Genomic DNA, 22,331 nt, shown 5'->3' with positions numbered 1-22,331 from the left:
CTCGTCGTGATCTCGACTCTCAAAATGCATGTTCATTATGTCATCCTTACCTTTCTTCAGCTCTTCAATGAGAGGCCCACGCTCACTCTCTGCCATGTACGTCTTCATCCGATCTCTTGCTTTGCGTACACTGAGCTTCCATCTCTCCTACATGAGGAGCAGTTTCCTTTCTCTTGGCCTTCAGGTTAGTCATCATATATATATATATATACATATATTTGTATATATATATACATTTATATATACATATATATAATTATGTTTGAACAAATTTCCCATTTATTTTAGTAAACATTTCCATATATATATATATTATCTTTGAACAAATTATCCATTTCTTTTAGCCATCAATTAATCTCTTGGGCTACTCTTTAGCTGTTGAAGCAATTAATCTAATACCATTAGCTAATTCATTCAAATGTTATGCTTAAATGACGACTAGTTTCCATATAATATTTTCATATTCTACATTTCTTTTAATAAAATTGTATTTAAAAAGAATTAGTAGATCTAAACGTTTTCACTTTTTCCAGGGACTCGTCTCCGTGAAGCTACCTGACTGATATCATAAGCTATATTTCTTAAATTAATTTACAAAAGAAAAACTTTTAGCAGTTATCAAACCTTTGCAATAAGCAGCATGAACATATAATATCAACAGTAGAAAGGAACATAGTTGCATCTTTAATATACAAGCTCAAATTCCTATATATATATTCAGGTAAGTGCCGTGTTCACGCAATTCTCAAAGACTGGAAAATCCCAAATAGTCAAATGTCCGTAAATGTCCGTTGAATGCCGACAGCAGTTGATTTCCTTTGCTGTAGAGGAGCAGGTCAGTATAAATGTCCACTGCTTCAGTCTCAAGGCAGTTCATTCATGTGGAGCTCACCTTATTTACACCACTGTGATGAATAAAAAGGGGGGGGGGGGGGCTCCGTCACAGCTTTTACTTGTAATTTACAGAGGGTACGGAAAGTATTCAGACCCCTTTAAAATGTTCACTCTGTTTCATTGCAGCCATTTGCTAAAATCCCAAAAGATCATTTTATTTTTCTCATAAAAAAACAGAAATGAAGAATTTCTTTGCAAATTTATTCAAAAAGACAAAATTAAATATCACATGAGCATAAGTATTCAGACCCTGTTTTTTTCTGTCAAGATGGGGTACCGAGTGTACATTGATGAGAAATTAAATTAACTTTTTTGATCTTAGTAAACGGCTGCAATGAAACAAAGAGTGAACATTTTAACCCCCCCACCCCCCATCATATGAGACGGTTATGTGTGTAACATCTGGAAATGTCCTGTTTCCTATGAGACAGAAGAGATGTACATTACAACTGCAGAGGATGAGCACACACCCGTCTATAACCCACACATGGGTGGAATATACTCACAAGTATTTAAATAAACATCCAAACCTTTCTAGATATACCAGGAAGTTTGGATTTTAAGTTAATTTTTTTACAAACCTTTACTGCCTTTGAGAAAAGACTTTCTTTCACACGGACGCAAAAAAAAAATCCAAAGACAGAAATCTATTGCAAATTATTTATAAATGCAAAATGTTGTGTAACAAACTTGTTTTGATAAATACAAGCATTTGACAAAAAACCTAATCTGAAAAGAACAAGGTTCATCTTCCATCACAGCCACAAAACACAAATAGATTTAAACATATTTCATGAGACACAATTATTATAATAACAAACAACTCCCAGGCGATGATATGTCACATTTGCATATTTGAAAATATTCAACGCAGTTAAATTTCTGTTGTAAAATAAAAAGGATAACTTAAAAAGAAAACAGCCTCACACTTAGCTCCGGTCTGGACCGAGCCGCTGAGTACGCGTTACACTCGTTTTGCGTCGCCGCACAATTTCCGCTCTCACTCCAAGCGGAGTGTCTCGTAACGTCGAAGCAAATAAAAATAAAAAGGAAAATAAGTGCCAAAAGTCGGGCCGGGCGAAGAGTGCGGCGCGCCCAAACTGTCCCTCCGATAACTTAAGTGTCTCCCCGTTAAACGGAGACGGGAAATCAAGGTCGCCATCTCGTAGATCCTTTTGAAAAAAAAATCAATCGTTTAAATCGAGAGGTGAAAAACTGGAGCGTTCCTCCGTCAAAGTGAGATGGACGTCGCAGGAGAAACTGTGCTTTGGGTCGAAGAGCTGCGAGTCTTACTGTGAGGAAAAGGCGTAATCTAGCCACATATACGGAGAGAAGGGGCTCTCTGTCATTCACGCAGACTAAAAACCCCTCTGATGATGTCATGATTCATTCAGGCGGAGCCGAGCCGTAGTGCACGTTGGCTCCACGCGTTCTTTCAGCCTCGTTACCTTCGCGCTGAAAATGCGGAAGGTAATGTTTTGATCGCCGTGTATTTGTATGCGTGCGTGTTATTCGCATAAGTCAAAAAGTATTAAACCGAATCGCATGCAATTTAGTGGGATGATTGGTTATTATCCAGGGACCATTTGATTAGATTTTGGGATCGATCGGTTCAAATGTCAAGGTCACGAAAAGGTCAAAATCTTCTTTTTACCATAGCGTCAATTTGTATCCAATTGGCATGCAACTAATGCCAAAATGTTCATAATTCAATCCCCAATCTTGTGATATGCCCGTTCTAGTTTAGCTTTTATTTGTTCCTACACTGGCCGAAATCCGAGATTTTAATCAAGGAGTCTCCACTAGACGTGTTAATCTGGGTGACGTTTAATAAAGGCCGTAGCATCCTCACCTGGCGTTAATAAGCGCTCTCGTTCTCGAAAAAAGTTCTGCCCTCGTTACGAGAAGACCTTAAAATGCGTAATAAGTTCACGACCCTGCGCGTCTCGGGTCAAAAGAAATGCCCTGCAGTCCATGCAATGTGTTGTGCGTGCACTTTGGGGCTGCCGTCGAATATTCTAATTTTGAATATGTATATTCGAAGAGTAGAGGAAAAATGGCCGCCGTGTCGCGACATGTAAACATAATTTAAATTTTGTTGTTGTTGTAATCTTCCCATATTTGTACTTTTCAAAACAGAAAACACACATTTTACACGGTGAGATTTCCTGCTGTTGACACACAACACAGCAAACGGCCAACAGCTCCATCCGGCGGCTCGGTCCGACCCGCCAGCTGCTCCTCGTCAAAGCAAACGGGAAGAAGGGTTAGGATCCCTCGCTTCAATGTGAGAATCGACATTTTGGAATATGGCACGGACCTCGCGGCGAGTGCACGTCATTAAAAAAAAAGGCAGACTAAAAAGCTTCCGGTGCTCGAGCTGCAACTCTACGAACAACAACAACAACAACAACAACCTCCATTAGCCCTGTAGAAGATGAAGAGAACAATCATCACATCATGGAGCGGACGCCGGCGAATACGAGTGCCGTCTAGAGTGCGATCTGAAAGGAGGGGGCGTGGCCGTCGTGCAGTCGGGACTGTGATGTATAGTCGGCATTATTATGAGGAGCGGTCGTAATTTAGTTCTTCTCTCTCACACACACACACACGCACACACACACACACACACACACGCACACACACGCACTTCCAAACGCTACGAGTCTTTGAGCATGTTGATGCGAGCGAAGATCTTGAGCGCCGGGCCCAGTTTAATGTTCATGGTGTTCATGAGGTGGTCCTCCTTCAGCAGGAGCAGCGCCTGCCCGTCGATCTCCTGGGAGCGGAACTCGTCCGCGATCTCCTGACAACCTGCACGGACAGCAGGGGGAGGAGTTAAGACAAGTTAAGAGATGATGAGACAAGATGAGATAAGATGAGAGAAGATAAGATAAGATAAAAGAAGATGAGGTAAGACAAGAGAAGATGAGATAAGATTAGATGTTCCTTTATTATTCCCACAGTGGGGAAATTTCAGGATCACAGCAGTGGGTGCAAATTAGAGCATTAATACAAATAAAAGATACAAATAAAACACTAAAACAACACTAAATACTAATTCTAAAATACTGAATATAAGGCAGTGACCAAAGTGAATTTCCAGCAGGTTAAAGTGTCCAGGAAAATAAAGTGCAACAGGAAGAAATAGAACCGAGTTTCTTTGTGTGAAAATAATCAAAAAGAACTGACGAGCGTATCGATGGGCGAGTACGGGTCTCTATACAACCGAGAAAAGGAAACGGGATGCGTCTCTGTCTCTGACCTGGCAGCGAGCGGATGAAGTCGTAAACCTCTCCCACGTTCCACTTGGCGGGGTCGTTGGGGACGAAGCGGCGGCAGGGCGACGGCGCGTCTCGGACGCCGCCGTCCCGCTCGGAGGCCCTGCTGCTCGGATGCCGGTGGGCGGGGACCTGAGCCGGGGGCGGGGCCGGGGCCCCCGAGCTGGCCGCCGACAGGGGCGACGACGGCGGCTCCTCGTAGCTGGACATGTCCGAGCACGGGCTGGACTCCTCCTGGCTGGGCTGCGAGGGGTGCGGCGAGGACACGGAGCCGCCCTGGGCCTGCCGCGGCGAGGGGGTCCGCTTCTGAGGGGCGAGAGACGGAGGGGCGCGGCGTGAGAACCGAGATTTAGAACGTGCGGTGGCTTCCAGTGACCCCCTTGACCCATGCGGGGACTGGATGGGGATGTTTGACCGATACCAGTGGCTGTCACGTCGCCGGGAGCTGGACCCTCTGGATTGAAAAACTCACTTCTTAACCCAAAGCACCCCCTCCCCCCCCCCCCACACACTCCTTCAACCGTTACATAACTCAAAAGATCTTGGCTGCAACAGCGTATAAAGATTGTTCTCCAGCGAGCATCGTTATTCAGCGTCGTTTCGAACTGCCCGACTGCGTCGTAAAACTGTCATTTCACATCTCGCCGTTTCAAGGGGAGAGGCGGATCCAGATGCTTCAGATGTCGGCGGGAAAAATCTCCATCGACGCTTCAAAGAATACTCAATCGCCAATTCAAGAATGAAGGAGATAATTGGGCACAGGCACAAACCATCAGAGTTCATGAAAAAAAAAGCACGAGGCGTGAAAAGTGCATTGGAAGCAGCATCAGATGAGGAAGCTTTACGTGTGTGTGTGTGTGTGTGTGTGTGTGTGTGTGTGTGTGTACCTGCTTCTTCGCCTCTACGCTGGAGCGGCCCGGAGATCTTCTCCGCCAGCGGCTCGTCGGTTTATTCCTCTCCGGGCGGAAGAGGCCGATCCGCTTCGTGCAGCCGACGTTGTACCTGCCGACAACAACAACAAAATCCACGATGAGTTTTCCTTTTGTTCCCGTGACGAAGTCGTTTCAACGTGAAGAAGAAAAAAAACCGACCCCCCCCCCTCCCCCTACCTAAAAGAAAAAGGGTGACTTGCCTCTTCGCACACACCATGGAGCAGAACCTTTTGGAGCCTTTGAACGTGAAGGCGAAGTCCACCCAGCCGCAGTATTCACACGTCAGCTTGGGCTCTTGCTCTTTTTCTGGAGCGAGAGAGAAAAAGAGACAACATTTTCACATTAAAAGTGTTAAAAAGCCAGAGAGGAGCAACTTCATTGAGCAGGTTGGTTTGTAAGGTGTAATTATGATGTCACAGGTCTCGTCAGGTCTGTATCTAACAACAACAACAGATTCTTTGGAGCAGGAACTGTGTGCGTGTCATTATTTAGTTTTATTCGCATATTTCACAAGTCTCGGAAAAAACGGTTTCATACGCAACCGGGCGATGATATTTCATTCTCGCGTGTCTCACCCGGCAGGTTCATGTCCTCGGGCTCAGAGTCGCTGTTGGCTGCGTTGCTGACGGGGGTTCTGTCGGGGTCCGAGGAGAGCTGGTGATCCAGCTTCCTCGGGCTGTCCATAAGAATCGGCAGACGCTCCACCTGGTGACCGGAAGAAGATATTTAGAAAGACGGTGGCAGCAAAGCTCCGGGAGGAAGAAACGGAAGCTGCGACTCAAATTACAGCTTCACGTAAACGACTGCAAAACCAAAACTTCACAACGGCTCATTTAAGTGCAAAGACTTCCTAGACGTCCTATATGGGAATACAATATTAATCCATCTCCTCGATAATAGCCATAAAATAGACATTTTTATAATCAGTCTTTATAATTAAATAACGACTGGAGACGATGTTGGCAAAGGAGGAAATGTGCTTCCAAGAGTGCTGAAGCAATTGGTTAAGCAGCAGAAAGTGTATCTGCAACAATTGTGATAGTCAATAAATCAAGAACAGATGGGAGTGAATGTCTATAGCATCTTAACCCTTGTGTTGCCTTTGGGTCATTTTGACCCGATTCAATGTTTCACCCTCCTGTTACCTTTATAGTTACTAACATATTTTACCCTTTGGGTTCAATTTGACGCCAGCAATTAAAATCTCCAGAAAATGATTAGAATTAATATTGTTTTCCAAGTTTAAGTGTGAGGCACTTTATGTTTGTTTGTTGACTACCGAAAGAACACCGACATTAAACATTGAATGGGGTCAAATTAATCCTAAGGCGGGGGGAGGGTGTAATATTGATTCGGGTCAAAATGACCCTAAGGTAACACAAGGGTTAAACGGTGAATACGCTCTGCTTTGCTCTGTTTAATATCATTTAAAATGAAACGACGAAAAGGTTTTTGGACTGTTCGTCTGGGTAATTAAAGAATAAACACATAATTAATTAATAGAATATATAAACACCAACAATCAATACAACATTAACTCCCTTATTAAACATTAACCACAGTTAAAAGTACCATTTCAATGTCTTTGTAATGTTGATACCTTTATACTGCCTTTAAAGACTAGCAGTTACAACACATGGCCAGTAGGGGGCGGTGAACCCTCGGGTGAGGAACAACAGCGCGCTCATGTCACTTTGTTCAGAGAAGAATCACAGGTTTTTATATTAAAAAAGAATGTTTTTTTCACAAACAAACGAGGAATTTTTTTTGGTGGAAGGTTGCACTTTGTGTGTGATTATAATAAAGATTGGACGATAAACATCAGATAAACAATCGCGTTACATTCATTTTAAGCCAGGTGACAGATTTCTTCTCTATTTTTTAAGCCGTGAGAAAGGTGACCGAATCACACCGCGGCTGTGAGCCGTTGGTCGTGGCGGAGGGATCTGTGGTCCCCGCAGGGCGAGCACACTGGAGAGCGCGGGCGCGCGCCGGCTGCGGGTTGTTTATCGAGTCTCTCTTGCGCGCGCACACACACTCACACACACGGGGAACGGCTCGGCTCCCTCCTGGATGACGAAGCCCTCGATGACGTGCGTGAGGACCTGGGGCTTGACGACGGCCTGCGGCGGCTTGCTCTCCCCGTTGTGCGGCGCGCTGCCGGTCACGGTGGGCGCCTCGCTCTCGGTCCCCGAGGTCATGGCCGGAGCCGGGGGCCCCGGCGCGGCGCTCGCCCTCTTGGTGGAGGCCCCGGTGCCCGCTGTGAACCGAGGGGGGAGAACACAAAGTCAGACGGTTGATCGATTAGTCATTCATTGCTCTTGTGATATTTCATAGGCGATTAATGTGGGAAACAATCGGCAGCTTTAATGTCAGATTCAATCTTTGAATGAAATAAATAAATAATAAATACAGTTTTTAAATCCGACTTCTCAAATGTTACCGCTTGTCATTTGTGACGGTAAATTAAATATTTGTGGAGATAAATTAAACATAACGACACATTCAAAGACATAGCCTTGAGCTCGTCAGTATAATTCATTTTCTGCCATTTTAGAGGTCAAAATAAACAATATTAAAACCAATAACAAGAATAGTTCATGACATCAATCCTTAATCAAATCAATGCACAAATTAAAGACGGTAAATCCACCTCAACTCGGCACATCCACTTTTTTTTTTCCAACACCACAGAGTCATCATCACGTCAGGATCCAGTCATCCACCTGTGCGTCTCGATGACCTCACTGGTCTAATAGAAGCTTATCGAGTGAGAAGACGATAGATAACAAGCAGCAGATCCACAACGGGCCACGGATCAATAATCACGAAGCTGAAGTAAACGCGCAACGTGAATGAGATCTCTTACCAACTTCCGCTGTGTTCACAGAGAAAACATGCCCGGTTTGTTGTTGTTGTGATCCGCCACACACACACCGACCTGCAGCAGCTGCTGTTTGAGGTTGTGTTTTGTGAGCTGCAGCTTTTAGACCCGAGCCCGCCTCCCCGGTTCCTCCCACGAGAGGAGAACAGGGTCTCCAGGTTCTGGTTGTAATTCAGCCCCAGCGACTCCCTCCACCCGGACAACTAGAATGCATTTAAAGCCGCCGCCACACACAAACACACACACACACACACACAAGTACTGCACGGACAGTTTGAGGCTCAGATTCAGATTAATAACACGTAACATAAATGAACAATGATGTAATATTATAGATTATCAGCTGGCTATCTTGCAAATGTCCAATTATATCTTAGTCTATAAATAAATGTATATATAGTGTATGTAGGAGCCATTTTCTTATGTTTTTGTAACTTTGGACCTCCCACCACTAGGTGGGGCAAGTTTGCTTTAAGGTGTTGTTTATCTCTACTTTATGAGGTGAAGTGGGAGGCCAGGTGTTGCTGATTGACGAGACCTAACAGTTTTTGACCGTCTGAATGTGAGCCAGGTCTGTAGGTAATGTCTGAACTTAATGATTGTTAATAAAACCACAGGACAAATTATCGGGACTCTTGGTCTTACTAAAAACGCGTCTAAACCTTCGACAATGAGCAGCCAGTCGTGGCCCACGTTAAACAGGTAACGGGGGCACTACAGTGTATATGTACGTAGTTGGAATTAGTTCCACCGTTTACCAGTTTACACATTTTTGCATCAATAATTCAATCCAATAATACAAAAAATGTGCCATTCTGCATTATAATAAATACAATCCAGGAAGTCCAGTTTGATAACAGACCAATGAGTTTGCAGCATGGATTATTAAGGGAACTGCCTGGTGCCCCAAAAATATTGACCGCCACAATAAAAGTGACGTGTGGGACCCCTGCCCGGAGACCTTGAACTACACACAAGGCCAAGTACCACTCCTTGTAAGATGCATTGAATATCTGCATATTAATTAACAGGGAGGTGTATGATGCTTTTGTTGTGATGATCGTGAGGTAAACAGCAGCAGCAATATCCTGTTTCCCTCACATGAATAAAGAGGCCGTGTTGCTGCTCGCAGCGCTAATTAATGTTCGTCTGAGCACAACTTAAAACCTCCAAATACCCAGAAAAGATACCAAAGACGTGACGTCACAGACTCTCAGCCTTCGATGCCCTCGTGCACAGGTGTCACGTCATTTTATGCGGCCCCCTGCCGGCTTGAAAGACACGTGATCACCTTTTTTTTTAAAGGAATCCGAGAAAAATATCCTGTGCTTTTATTTTGAATGTCTCAAATTAAATGGATATATGTTATAGTATTGGAGAAATGTTCTTATTTCTACACTCAAATAAACGATAATCAAATGCAAAGCGAGTTATTTAACAACATGTTCGACAGTAGTTTGTACATCCGGCCCTTTAAGAGGGCGGCCATGATGCTGAAAATGAATTTGACGCCCCTGCCCTAGCGGGCTGCGGCCTGCAGTCGTCTGCAGCGTGTTTACGGTTCAATAAGGATCGGCCGCTCCTCTAAATGACCCATTAAATACTTGAAAGAGAAGCGACAGCGTGTCTGAAGTCGGAAAGCTCAAATACTCGATATGCTTTTGTTAAATTTTCCGAAAGTAAAAAAAAAAAGAGGATAAAAAGCTTGAGGCCTGTCGTCGTCCTCGGCTGCAGCCGGAGGAGCAGACATAGTTTCCCTCTCTGGTGGTCGGTGAGCATCACACCCATAAAGCTTCAATCTGTGGTCCACACAATGTTTCACAAATGTTTCCATTTCCAACCATTTAGGAGAATCATCGCCATAGAAACTGATCCGTGTCAACAGTGAGAAAAAAAATATACGCCCAAATAATTTGGTGCCGAGCAGGAAGAGCGGAGCGGCCCGCTCGGCACGACCGACTCGCTCGCCTTCATCCAAATCGCCTGGCCGACAACACGTGACCGGTGAATACCGACGAATATTAATTCGGCTATTTTCTCGCGCCGTGAAAGCTTTTTGAAGCTAAAGCAAATAAATAAATCACTTTAGAGTCAACCAACGTTGCAAAGCCGCTGCTCCGAAGTTCAGACGCCGATTCTTCCCGAGCGGCCGTCACAAAAGCACGCGTCGCACAGGGGGGGGGGGGGGGGGGGGTTATCGGCCTCAAACTCAGGAGAAAACAACAACAACTAGAACGGGCACTCGGTAGAGCGCATACCTTCGCATATCACAAGGTTGGGCATTGAATTATGAACATGTTGGCATTAGCTGCATGCCAATTGGATAGAAATTGACCGTGCTGTGGTAAAAAGAAGATTTTTATCTTTTCATGACCTTGACCTTTGACCCGATCGATCCCAAAATCTAATCAAATGGTCCCCGGATAATAACCAATCATCCCACCAAATTTCATGCGATTCGGTTTAATACTTTTTTAGTTATGCGAGTAACACGCATACAAACAAACAAACAAACAAATGGCGCTCAAGACATAACCTTCCGCATTTTCAATGCGAAGGTAACAAGAGACCGAGAGCGGTGGAACGCGGCGCGCTCTGAATTACAAGTCATCGCCGGCATCGATTCTCCTCCACCTGCTTCTCATCCCCGCCGGCTCGTTTAAAAAAAGTCTGCCTCGGAAAACGTTTCGAGAACTCTAATTTGGCGGCGGGGGGAAGCGCGCCGGGTCGGCCGTTACCTTGTGGCTGGGCGGCCGGAGCGGCTGCGGCGACCTTGGGCTGCTCCACGGGCTTGGAGGGTTGCGGTGGCGAAGGCGCCGGTTGTTGTTGTTGTTGTTGTTGCTGCTGCAGTTGTAGCTGTTGCTGAAGCTGTTGTTGTTGTTGCTGCTGGAGCTGCTGTAACTGCTGCTGTTGTAGCTGTTGCTGCTGCTGTTGTTGTTGTTGCTGTTGTTGTTGTTGTTGCGTGGCTGGACACGTCTCCCTGACCACCAGCGACGTTGGCTTATCTTTAGTGTCCTGGACCAGTCCTCGGGCGGCCTGCGATGTGAGGAGGAGACGAAGGGAGAGCGTGAGAGATCCCGTTAGAGCTTTTAATGTCACTGGAAGACCATTAGGCTTGGAAAATATCACACCAGTGGAAACACATCACGCCAGTGGGAAAATATTACACCAGAAATCCCAGAGAGAAGATTCCTGGGTTTTTTTCTCCCCCCCCCCAACATGTATATATGTCTTGGAGAGGAGTTTAATTCGGTGGGTGTTGGAACAAAACAAGGAGAGTGTGAGCAGTTCAGACGCTGAGTAGGACAGGAAGTCACGGCGCATTAGGAACTAATGGTGGACAGAAACAATTAAATCACATCAAACGGTTACTGGAAACCCTCATATACCTATATCCTCTAAATATATGAGAAATGGTTTTCTGTAGAATGAAAAATCCACTGATTTTCTCAAGCATTCCCAAATAAAATAAATAGTTGTTCCATAAGACGATATGAGTGTACAGCTCTCAAGTCTGGGAGTCCCCAAAGCAATGCGCTAATGTTCTGAGTGGGTATCCAACAGGCGTTGAGACGCCGTTACTCAGGGCCGCGATGGTCAATGCACGGGAAAAAAAAAGTCAGGGGATGACCAAATGGAACCACGATGGTTTACATGGCAACGCAAAGTGGAGCAACCGACCACGGAGCATCGCTGGAGCCACACGGCGAGCGTGAGGACAAATCCTTCGGATCCCAGTTCACGCGCTTTCCGTTCAGAGCGGGAGAGAACGCCGCGGCGACACAGAGTTCCCCAAATAAATGAACTGAATCTAAAAGGCAGACTGTAGTGGCCATTTGTCGTCGGAAATCAAACACAAATATAAATCAAACCGCCACTGATGCTCCGTGGGTTTTGGTGTTGACGCATGCAAAAGAAAGTACTGTCCATTTCCGCCTGTTATTATTTTGATAATTTATTTCTTAAACCAAAAAATAAAGAACAAACAAAATGTTGACACTTCCCTGTGCTGTGGTAAAAAAAAACATTGGCCACCCTGGTGCATGCTGGTCCTGTGCCTATACACCTCTTCATATAACCACAGGTGCCCAGTGTTACCCAATCAGTGAACCTAAAACTAAATATATTAAACTAAACTACAACTATCATAAAAAACAACTAACATACCAAAATATAACCTAAACTAGAACGGGCACTCAGTAGAGCGCATACCTTCGCATATCACAAGATTGTGCATTAAATTATGAACATTTTGGCATTAGTTGCATGACAATTGGATAAAAACTGACCGTGCGATGGTAAAAATAAGATTTTGGCATTTTCATGACCTTGTCCTTGACCTTTGACCCGATCGATCCCAAAATCTAATCAAATGGTCCCCGGATAATAACCAATCATCCCACCAAATTTCATGCGATTCGGTTTAATACTTTTTGAGTTATGCGAATAACATGTATACAAATAAATAAATAAATACACAGCGATCAAAACATAACCTTCCGCATTTTCAATGCGAAGGTAATAAGCAATAAACAATCAATATTACTTTACAATAAAACCCAAATACAAAAGTCAAATTAAATAGCTCCAACACAGACATTAACTTGGCAAAACCCGAGGGGGGGGGGGGGTACCGTAGCTGAACTCACCGTCGGTTGTATTTGCAGGTTGATGGCGGTGAGCTGGACGGGCTGAGCTTTGGCGTGGTTGAGGCAGGAGTGGACGCCGTGGGGGCTGACGGTGGAGTGGAAGATGGTGGCCTGCTGGCTGGGCATGGAGGGCTGGTGCGGCGCCGGTTTGGTCAGAACGGGCACCGGGTGCTGCAACGGTTGAATGGAGGCGGTCTGCAGCAGCTGGCCCGCGGCCCTCGGGGAGGCCGGACTCTGGTGGACCACGAACTGCTGCTGCTGCACCAGGGAGTGGGGCTGGACCTGCGTGTATGCTGGAACACAGGGACGGGACGATGAAGACTTATGACCGTGTGATATTTCAGTTTTTCTTTTTTTATACATATGCAAAAATTTCTACATTTCTGTTTTTTTCGGTCAAGATGGGGCGCCGAGTGAACATTAATGAGAAATAAAATCAACTTTTTAGATTTTAGCAAATGGCTGCAAAGAGACAAAGAGTGGACATTTTAAAGGGGGTCTGAATACTGTCCCCACCCTCTGTAAAAGAGCATATCATGGTTTTAAACTGATGAATACGATTTACTCGTTACTTTAGTTGCCATGAACAGATTGGATTCAGATTTTGATGTACTGCACACATATGGCATGTGGTCATTATTTCTATATTCTGGCTTTATATATGAATAAGAGATTTGAAATATTATAATAATGATATAAATCGTAATGTTTGGCCTAATTTACTACGATGCTATTGACAAAGTTTCATCATTTTGTGTTTGATAGTATTTGATGAGATGTTTAATGAATTGGGTGATTCATTCAACTTCTATGTGGTTCTTGCTTTACTTCCTGCGTTCCTCCGTCTTATGTCATAATCACCGGTTGATCGTTGGCCTCTTCGACTGTTGCTCGGTGAGCAATTGTAAAACGTCACTTTTGAATCTCTAACCCTTTTTGGGGGATTTTCAGACCCAACAAGTCGTCAAACTATATGAAGTAATCGTTACATTTTTCAATTCAGTTTATTTTGTACAGTCCTATATCACAAATTACAAATTAGCTTCAGAGACCTTTACAGTCTGTACACATGCGACTTCCCTGACCTTTGACCTCACATCGGATCAGGAACAACTCCCCCCAAAAAGACTTTCAGGAGAATAAAAGGGAAGAGAGGAGGATCCCTCTCCAGGAGGGACAGAAGCAATAGAGTTAAATAGCTGCACACTCCTACTTCAAGCCGCAGTATCGTCCTCCATTACGGTAACTCAGAAATATCTTTAAGTCGGCAAAAAAATAAAAAATGAAGAAAAGTAGACGTCTGCACAAAAGAGCGCGTTTTAAGCGTCCCCCTTCCCCACCGGGAGAAACACTGAGAATCTGCTGACTCGTTTCTTTTTTCCACTGCAGCCCAAACGAGGAGAGGCACGCGCGGCTTCTGCCGTGTGAGTCATGTGAGCGCGGAGGTGTGCTCGGTGACGCCGACGAAGCCCCTTCGGAAACCCAAGCGTGGAAGTAGATGGAGTACGTCGACTTTTGTCTCCAATCCCCCCCCCCTCCTTTTCTCCGCCCGCTGTTCTTTTCATGATGTTCCATGTGGGCCGGAGTCCATCTGGTTTAAAAAGTTTCCCTGTGAGGCATCAACCACAGGCTGTGGAACACATCGACGAGTCCATCCAGCATGTGGCTCGTCCTCAGGATCTGCTGAGAAGTGTGTTTTTACTTCTTTTTTTCCCACACGTCGAGAAGAAAACTCGTGTCGGCCACATTTACAATATTCAGAGCGGGATGAAAGAGAGATGAGATGAGACATCCTGCAGCGTGTTGCTCACAAGGCATCAGGATTAAATGTTTCAGGTGATAAGAACATCAGCTTCGCTGTTTTGCTTCTGCGCTAGTAATTTGCATATTAAACTATATATATCTATATATGTTTATTTTTAAACTGTTGTTTCTGTCATGAATAATTTGACTTAGGAATCTGGCCCGGGGTCTTATTTTAGTTTAGTTTTAATAAATTGACATGGAAATATAAAATCTTTTCTTTCTTTTTAAAAAGTTTTTCTTTTTGTCCTATACAATGTTTTGTTGCGTTCTTTTTTGTTCAATGAAACTGAAAAATAAATTAACAAATAAATAAAATAAAATAATTAAAATAAATAAAATAAATGAATTAAAAATAATAATAAAAAAGGATATAAACTCAGGCAAAAGCTAAAGCAGAATATGTCGAGGACAGGGACAGTTATTGCATTGTATCTGTAAACCAATCAGGAGGACAATAACAGGGTCTGACGCCGGCCGCCCCTGTGAATCCTGATCACTTTCTCAAGCCCCTAATGAGGAACAGAGAGAAGTCTTGGAAGGAGGCGGGGGAATTCAATAAAATGCTATTCTCCACAAGGTCTTAAGGATTAAGGACTGGAATGACTCAGCCCCCCCCCCCCCCCAACCACCCACACACACATACAATATTCAGTATGTGGCAGCGGCCTCCACGCCCCCAAAGTAATGAATGTGCGTGGATCCTTTACTCCAGCTGCGTGTTGTTGCGCAATGTCCCGCGGTTGAGGACGTTGTACGTTCCTGATGTGTTAGGAGTACCAGACCCTGGAAAACCACAGAGTTCCCACACACACACATACACACACTTTTCAGAACAAAAAGGAGGTGAAGTGAAATGCTGAATGTTTATTTTCGAACCAAAAGATAAGGAGGATTCTTAGTGGACATTACATTTTGCATAAAGTTGAATTGTGTGTTTTCATTTAACATTTTTTTTTTTTTCACACATGAAATTGGCAACTGATCGCCACGACATGAATACACAGAGACAGACTGTGTGTGTGCAGATCTGGTCTTTTAATCTTCAGGGCTTTTGGGGAGATTGGAGACTTTAAAAAATAACAATACGTTGAACCTCTTTATTGGTTTCTTATTTTTCCATCGTGTTTCCCAGGTATTTCTTGCCATCAAGTCTTCAGATTATGAGCAAAGAAATGAGGTTATCTAGTAAATATGACTCAGAGAGTGAGATTTTTAGAGTATCTCGTCATTATTTAGACTATCGTATTAATGCGAGCAATGCAGGCCAAGTTAGACTAGCACAGCCCATTAAGGGAGACACATGTGAGATGTATGTAGCTCAAACTAAATGCTCCAATTGACAGAAATAATTATGGAACTACTTATGAATTACACATAATTTCCTCAAATTGAACCAATGCAAAATATAGTTTAATTCGACACAAAGCCTAATTATATTGACTAAATAAATGTACGGTTATTATGGACAGGGTGAATTTGAAAATCACTGGTTTCCTTCAGCTAGATTACTGCTTTGTCCCGTCTGATATGGCATGTCGGTATAAAAAAACAAACACCCTTTCCCTTCCTCCTGATCCACAGTGTATTAACTCCCCAGCATCTCATGAGCACACCTGTCCCTCATGGCCTGCTGCTATGGCAACCCATGTTAATTTTTCACAGGCAGCATGCAGCCAGATTTTCAGCTTCCACCCTCCCCTTTCTTTTGATGTGAATCCATTACTGCAACAAAGCAAGACACAGTGGTGCACTGACACGCTCAGACACACACACACACACACACAACAGTGTACTGCCGTGTCTCTGAGGTTTAATAATGTAAATGCAGTTTTCACTCCCAGAACATATACATACATGTCTCAGAAAATTAGAATATTGTGATAAAGTTCTTTATTTTCTGTAATGCAATTAAAAAGAATAAAAGGCTTGCAATATTTCAGTTGATTTGTAATGAATCCAGGGGAAAGCATGACATTGGTTTTTAATTGCATTACGGACTAAATATGATTTATCACATTCAATTTGCTGGCATATTGTACATGCATGTGGTCCACGCATGTGCATATTTTTTTTTTCTGCTCAAAACACACACAGTATTCTGAGAAGTGTGATGTCATAGGGGGAAAGTGAAGTGGTTTATCCTGAAAACATACCGGACTAAATATGATTTAATCAGCTTGGCCTGCTGGCATATTCACCACCACTCACACTAAAAAGAAGGAGAAAAAAACAGCTGCTGACTATCAATGACATAACAAGTGGTTCATAAAGACTCTTGGCTGTGGGACTTTCACAGCTTTTAATTCACAAAGCAGCTCGACTGTTCTCGACATGGACCGACATGCTTCACCGTGTGAGCGAGCGGAGGGGTGTTCCGGTGCCACGACACCCTCACAGCCGTAAAAAAAAAAGAGAAACAAAATCCTCTAATCTTGTCTCAAGATAAACACGAGAACACATTTCTACTGCATACATCACACCCACAGTCTATTTCGAGGTTTAAAAATGGACATCTGTTTTAGAAGAAGCATGCAGCAGCTGGCGGGAACATGTATCTGCCCACAAAAAAAAAAAGAGAATAAACTTCCTATGGAGTGTCAGATAATACGAGCCATTTGCTCTGACGCCGAAAACAAGAAGAAGAGTCCGTAGCCAAACAAAGCTGAACTTAAAAAGAACAGCAGCGTGGCAACGGAATGCAGATGTATCGTCGGTATCATACGTTATTATCATCATAAACATTTTAGTTTAGAATGTTACGCTAATAGTTTACAGCTGAGGCTGATGGGACTGTCATTAATGTAGCAGGTATTTTAAAACCATAGGAAATGGATGTTATCACTAAAGGCGTGAGGACTGTTTATTTATAATTTATAAGCATTTTTTGCTTCTACCTAAACCTTTTCAGTCTTTCTCTTTTGTATATTATATAGGATAATATTGTATTTGATTTGATTGACTGAATAAAATACACAATACAATTTCAATGTTTGTTACTAGTCCAGATGTTGAGATTTCAATTTGCGATATGGGATATTAATAAAATGTGCTTAACGAGCACGGCTAAAGATAAGTGACGCACTAAATATTCTGACATGTTTACGTACCTTATAATTTCCTTTTATTCGTTTAACTTTGTATCTTCAGTGTGAACAACTATGCTCTGGGATTACGGGATCAATACATATATATGTCTGAGTGTCTCACCATTATTCATGCTTCAAAAAATAGAAAAGGCTTGCAATATTTCAGTTGATTTGTAATGAATCCAGAATGCATGACATTTTTTTTTTTTTGCATGTATTACAGAAAATAAAGAACTTTATCACAATATTCTAATTTTCTGAGACAGTCCTGTATATATATATATTATATATATTTACTTTGTTTTCCCCTTGTATATTTAGTATTAGTATTTAGTTTTTTAGTGTTTAGTTTTGTGTTTTATAATTATTTTTATTAATGCTCTGATGTGCACCGCTGCTGTGAATTTTGAAATTTCCCCACTGTGGGATGAATAAAGGTATATATCATATCATATATAATGATTAAGAATTTTTCTTATCAACTGATTGATCAGATAAAATTTTGATATGGGTAAAAATGCCTTTTCTCTCTCTCCATTAAACCAAAAAGAAGCAGCAAATCGTCCCATTGGAGAAGCTCGAAGTGGTAAATGTTTAATATCTGTCGGTTAAAAAAGAAAATGTATAAATCATCAAAGTTGAGTTAATCGACTAATTGATTCCGCTTTAAAACCCATATCGCCATTTTCTATTATTTTCCTCGATATAGACCGAACGCCTTTTGGATAGAGTTCCTACCGTTGGTTGGTCCCGACCGTTCTAAGAGGCCTGCACACAGACCTTTTCAGCGATGAGGTGGCGGACTGCACTCACCTGGAGCAATCAGAGGCTGAGCACTGACGGCGGTGACGCTGCGGCTCATGTTTATAGCTCGGACCTCTGGGACCGCTGCTCCGTTCCCCTTCTTCCCCGCTTCAAATGGGCCGTCGGAGGAGCCGGCCTTCCCCCCCGCGGAGGCCTGCGTCACCTGGCTGGGACTCTTGACCAGTGAGGCGGGCTGGATGGGCACCGGGCTCTGCTTCAGACTGAGAGCCTGCAGGGTCTGAGTCTGAGAGGAGGACGTGGTCGCCCCCTGCTGGCCACGGATGGCCAGGTTCTGGACCTGATTCTAGAGGAGACAGAACCATGGGAGGTGATTGATGAACAGATTTACAAGGTGGGTTAACCCTCCTGTTACCTTGAGGGTCAATTTGACCCCATTCAATGTTTAACGTTGGTGTTCTTTGGGGTCAATTTGACCCCAGGCTGTTTTTCACTGTGTCAAACAAATAAGAAATATCAACTTTTTTATATATTTAAAGGGCTATTTAGGTAGTCAACAAACACACATAAAGTACCTCACACTTAAACTTGGGAAACAATATTAATTCTAATAATTTTCTGGAGGTTTTAATTGCTGGGGTCAAATTGACCCCGAGGGTAAAATATGTTCGGAAATGTGAAGGTAACAGACCAGATATTATCAGTATATCAGTTTATTGCAAAATGTATCCAGCTGTAGCTTACTTTTTATATCAAGATCATATTTTTATCACAGCAGAACAGAAGGTATCAATTATTTTTAACCACTTATTGAAAAAGGTGGTAAAAACTTCTCTTGAAAGATTATGTCTGGATGAAGAAAAGTCAATAATCTGACATTTAAAACCAAATTATGGACAATATGTACCCTCGTAACTATTCTTCGGACCCGAAGCGTGAGGCATTTAAATATTTTAACTGGATTTGACTCTATTCTGACTTTTTATTGCCATTCAACAGCATCTGATGCATGACTTCCAGTTACTCATTGCAACAGTTTCTCTAAATGTTACACTCACCTCTACATTTCAGATTTGGTTCGACCAGAAAGATTCAAGTCCAGGATGATTAAAATACAAGTTTGTAATTATATTTGTCCTTGAGTGACATTCTGGACCCACCTGGGAGGAGGTCTGCGTGGAGCTCTCTGACTGGACGGCCGTCACCGTGGCCGTCGGAGTGAAGATGAGCTGCGGCGACAGAGGAACCGCCCGGCCCAGGCTCCGGGCCACCTGCACCAGGTTGTTCTGTTGCGCCTGGTGGAGTGACAGCAGGTTGAAATGGACACGTTCCCCCACAACCAGCAGCAAAATAGGCCAGAAAAATCGGTGTATTCCTTCAGAAATATATATATATATACACACACTACCGTTCAAAAGTTTGGGGTCACTTAGAAATGTCTTTATTTTTCAAAGAAAAGCACTGTTTTTTCAATAAAGATAACATTAATCAGAAATACACACTATACATTGTTAATGTGGTAAATTAATATTCTAGGTGGAAACGTCTGGTTTCTAATGAAATATCTCCAGAGGTGTATAGAGGCCCATTTCCATCAACTATCACTCCAGTGTTCTAATGGTACATTGTGTTTGCTAATCGCCTTAGAAGACTAATATCTGATTAGAAAACCCTTGTGCAATTATGTTAGCACAGCTGAAAACAGTTATGCTGGTGATATAAGCTATACAACTGACCTTCCTTTGAGCTTGAAGTTTGAAGAACAAAATTAATACTTCAAATATTAATCATTATTTCTAACCTTGTCAATGTCTTGACTATATTTTCTATTCAATTTTCAATTCATTTGATAAATAAAAATGAGTTTTCATGGAAGACACGAAATTGTCTGGATGACTCCAAACTTTTGAACGGTAGTGTATATTTTTAAAACAACTGAACCTTTTGGTCATGCAAAAAAAAAAAAGCATGCACATTCAAGAAATTCCCCTCTGTGCTTAACGAGCCCTCTGGGGCACGACAGATTATTCTGCCCACCCCCACCCCCTCTGGTGGCAACATGAGACGAAAGCACCCTATTGACTACGGCAGAGGAAGCATACATATGCACCGATCCCAAAACAAACGGGGGGGAAAATACAGCTGGAGAGGAGTTTAATTATGCCGTGTGTGTGAGTTTGTGTTTATGCATATATGCACGCTCATGTAAATGCGCCATGGCCGATGCTCCTTGTGCCTGCGGCCTCACCATCTGTGCACGCAGGTACATCTGTGCCTGGCTGGCTGTGAACGTGGGGCTGGATGGGCTGCCCAGCAGAACTGCCTGATGGGAAATGCCGGTGGGGGTCGAACCGATGCTCTGGGCCCGGCTGATCAGCTGTGTGGCTGCCGGGGACGTCGTCAGGTTGATCTAGAGGGAGGCGATGATAATTAGGGGGGTTGTGCACTTCCTTTCCCGAACCATCGTGTATTTGACATGTTTGCGAAAAAGGAAACTCACAAAAAACAGACCAAGTATCCAGAATATGTCGAACATTTTCACCACTGAACGTGACCAAAAATGTATTTAAATCTCTTTAAAAAAGAGAAGCCGCACGGCGAGTGTGGCACCAGGCTTCCTTAACCCTCCTGTTAACTTTAGGGTCAATTTGACCCCATTCAATGTTTAATGTCGGTGTTCTTTGGGGTCAATTTGACCCCAGGCTGTTTTTCACTGTGTCAAACAAATAAGAAATATCAACTTTTTTATATATTTAAAGGGCTATTTAGGTAGTCAACAAACAAACATAAAGTACCTCACACTCAAACTTGGGAAACAATATTAATTCTAATAATTTTCTGGAGGTTTTAATAGCTGGGGTCAAATTGACCCTCGAGGGTAAAATATGTTCGTAAATGTGAAGGTAACAGGAGGGTTAAATCTCTTTAAAAAAGAGAAGCCGCACGGCGAGTGTGGCACCAGGCTTCCTTAAAGCATCTCGTGGCCCAAATCCGCTTAGTTCCCCAATAATCTAATGGACGACGACACCTTTAACCTCGGAGACGAGCTGCACTCACCGTAGCCGGAGTCGATCCCGCTTGCTGGGAGGAAGTGCCGTTCTGTGAAGAGCTTTGCCGGCCAGCTGCGATACTCGCCTAGAACATGGCGCGAGAGAGAGGGAGAAATGTACAATTTGCTGAATCCTGTCTTGGAGGAGTGGGATGGGGATGTCAACAATAACAACACCGCCGTGAGGGCGATTCTCTCGTGCGATGGTATTTGCCCACCTGCTGCGCGGCGGCCAGGCTCTGCAGCTGAGCGTTGCTGAGGTTGTGCTGCTGCTGGAGGGCGGCGGACTGCAGCATCAGATGCTGCTGCTGCGCGGCGTACATCTGCTGCAGGTACTGCGCCGCCGTGTTGGGTCTGTGCAACGCCTGCTGGAACACCTGCACGCACAGGAAGCCCACGACGGCTGGTTATGTAAATGCGACACGCGCACAAAACGGGAAAAAAAGAAAATGATGTCTGTGTGTGGAAATGAGAAGAGTGGAATATCAAAGAGTCGGTGCACAACAACAGATCTGATGCAACGTGCAGTTTTATGTAGACCTTCAATGGCAAGAAATAAACGACATAAAAGGGCAATGGTTCACAGTCAGTCGTGAGTCAATGGGACAAATATGTCTCTCAACTAAACTAAACTGAATTGAACCCATCACGCACATTCAATGTCGGTGATCGACAAATTCGTCAGCCACATCGGCTGCTACTCCTGTAAATAGTCACTGCGTCATCAAGCTCATACTCCACCGATTTCACAGGAGAATAACCTTTTTACTGAAGAAATAATGACTTTCCGACATCCCGGTGCCGTAAATACTCACTATAACTAAACGTGTACGAATCCACGGCTGAAAATAATCCCCAACAAATGCACCGTCTAAATCATCTTGTAAAAAAAGAAAAGAAGGTAACAATATATCCAAATCACGGCTGAGAGGAATGGGCTTCTACTGACTTGGGGTTGTTGTAATAGATCATAGACTGTGAATCTGGA

General features: G+C 43.4%; 1 protein-coding gene across 3 annotated transcripts in view; it reads right to left on the bottom strand.

Annotated features, from left to right (window-relative positions):
- Window positions 1-1,540: 1,540 nt before the first annotated feature.
- phc2b (polyhomeotic homolog 2b (Drosophila)) overlaps window positions 1,541-22,331 on the bottom strand; it is a 31,119-nt gene continuing 10,328 nt past the window's right edge. For all 3 annotated transcript variants that reach the window (XM_056437774.1, XM_056437775.1, XM_056437773.1), the window contains exons 3-15: window positions 21,562-21,720; window positions 21,352-21,429; window positions 20,543-20,704; window positions 19,455-19,589; window positions 18,346-18,640; window positions 12,641-12,933; window positions 10,730-11,027; window positions 7,150-7,367; window positions 5,683-5,812; window positions 5,308-5,413; window positions 5,063-5,177; window positions 4,160-4,481; window positions 1,541-3,708 (exon numbers count right to left, since the gene is read on the bottom strand). In XM_056437774.1, coding sequence (XP_056293749.1) covers window positions 3,554-3,708; window positions 4,160-4,481; window positions 5,063-5,177; window positions 5,308-5,413; window positions 5,683-5,812; window positions 7,150-7,367; window positions 10,730-11,027; window positions 12,641-12,933; window positions 18,346-18,640; window positions 19,455-19,589; window positions 20,543-20,704; window positions 21,352-21,429; window positions 21,562-21,720 — 2,466 coding nt within the window. In that variant the 3' untranslated portion in view covers window positions 1,541-3,553. The remainder of the gene's footprint in view (window positions 3,709-4,159; window positions 4,482-5,062; window positions 5,178-5,307; window positions 5,414-5,682; window positions 5,813-7,149; window positions 7,368-10,729; window positions 11,028-12,640; window positions 12,934-18,345; window positions 18,641-19,454; window positions 19,590-20,542; window positions 20,705-21,351; window positions 21,430-21,561; window positions 21,721-22,331) is intronic.

Source organism: Pseudoliparis swirei, chromosome 18 (assembly GCF_029220125.1).
Source record: "Pseudoliparis swirei isolate HS2019 ecotype Mariana Trench chromosome 18, NWPU_hadal_v1, whole genome shotgun sequence".
In the NCBI taxonomy this organism is placed as follows: domain Eukaryota; kingdom Metazoa; phylum Chordata; class Actinopteri; order Perciformes; family Liparidae; genus Pseudoliparis; species Pseudoliparis swirei.
This window is presented reverse-complemented; position numbering and strand designations above follow the sequence as displayed.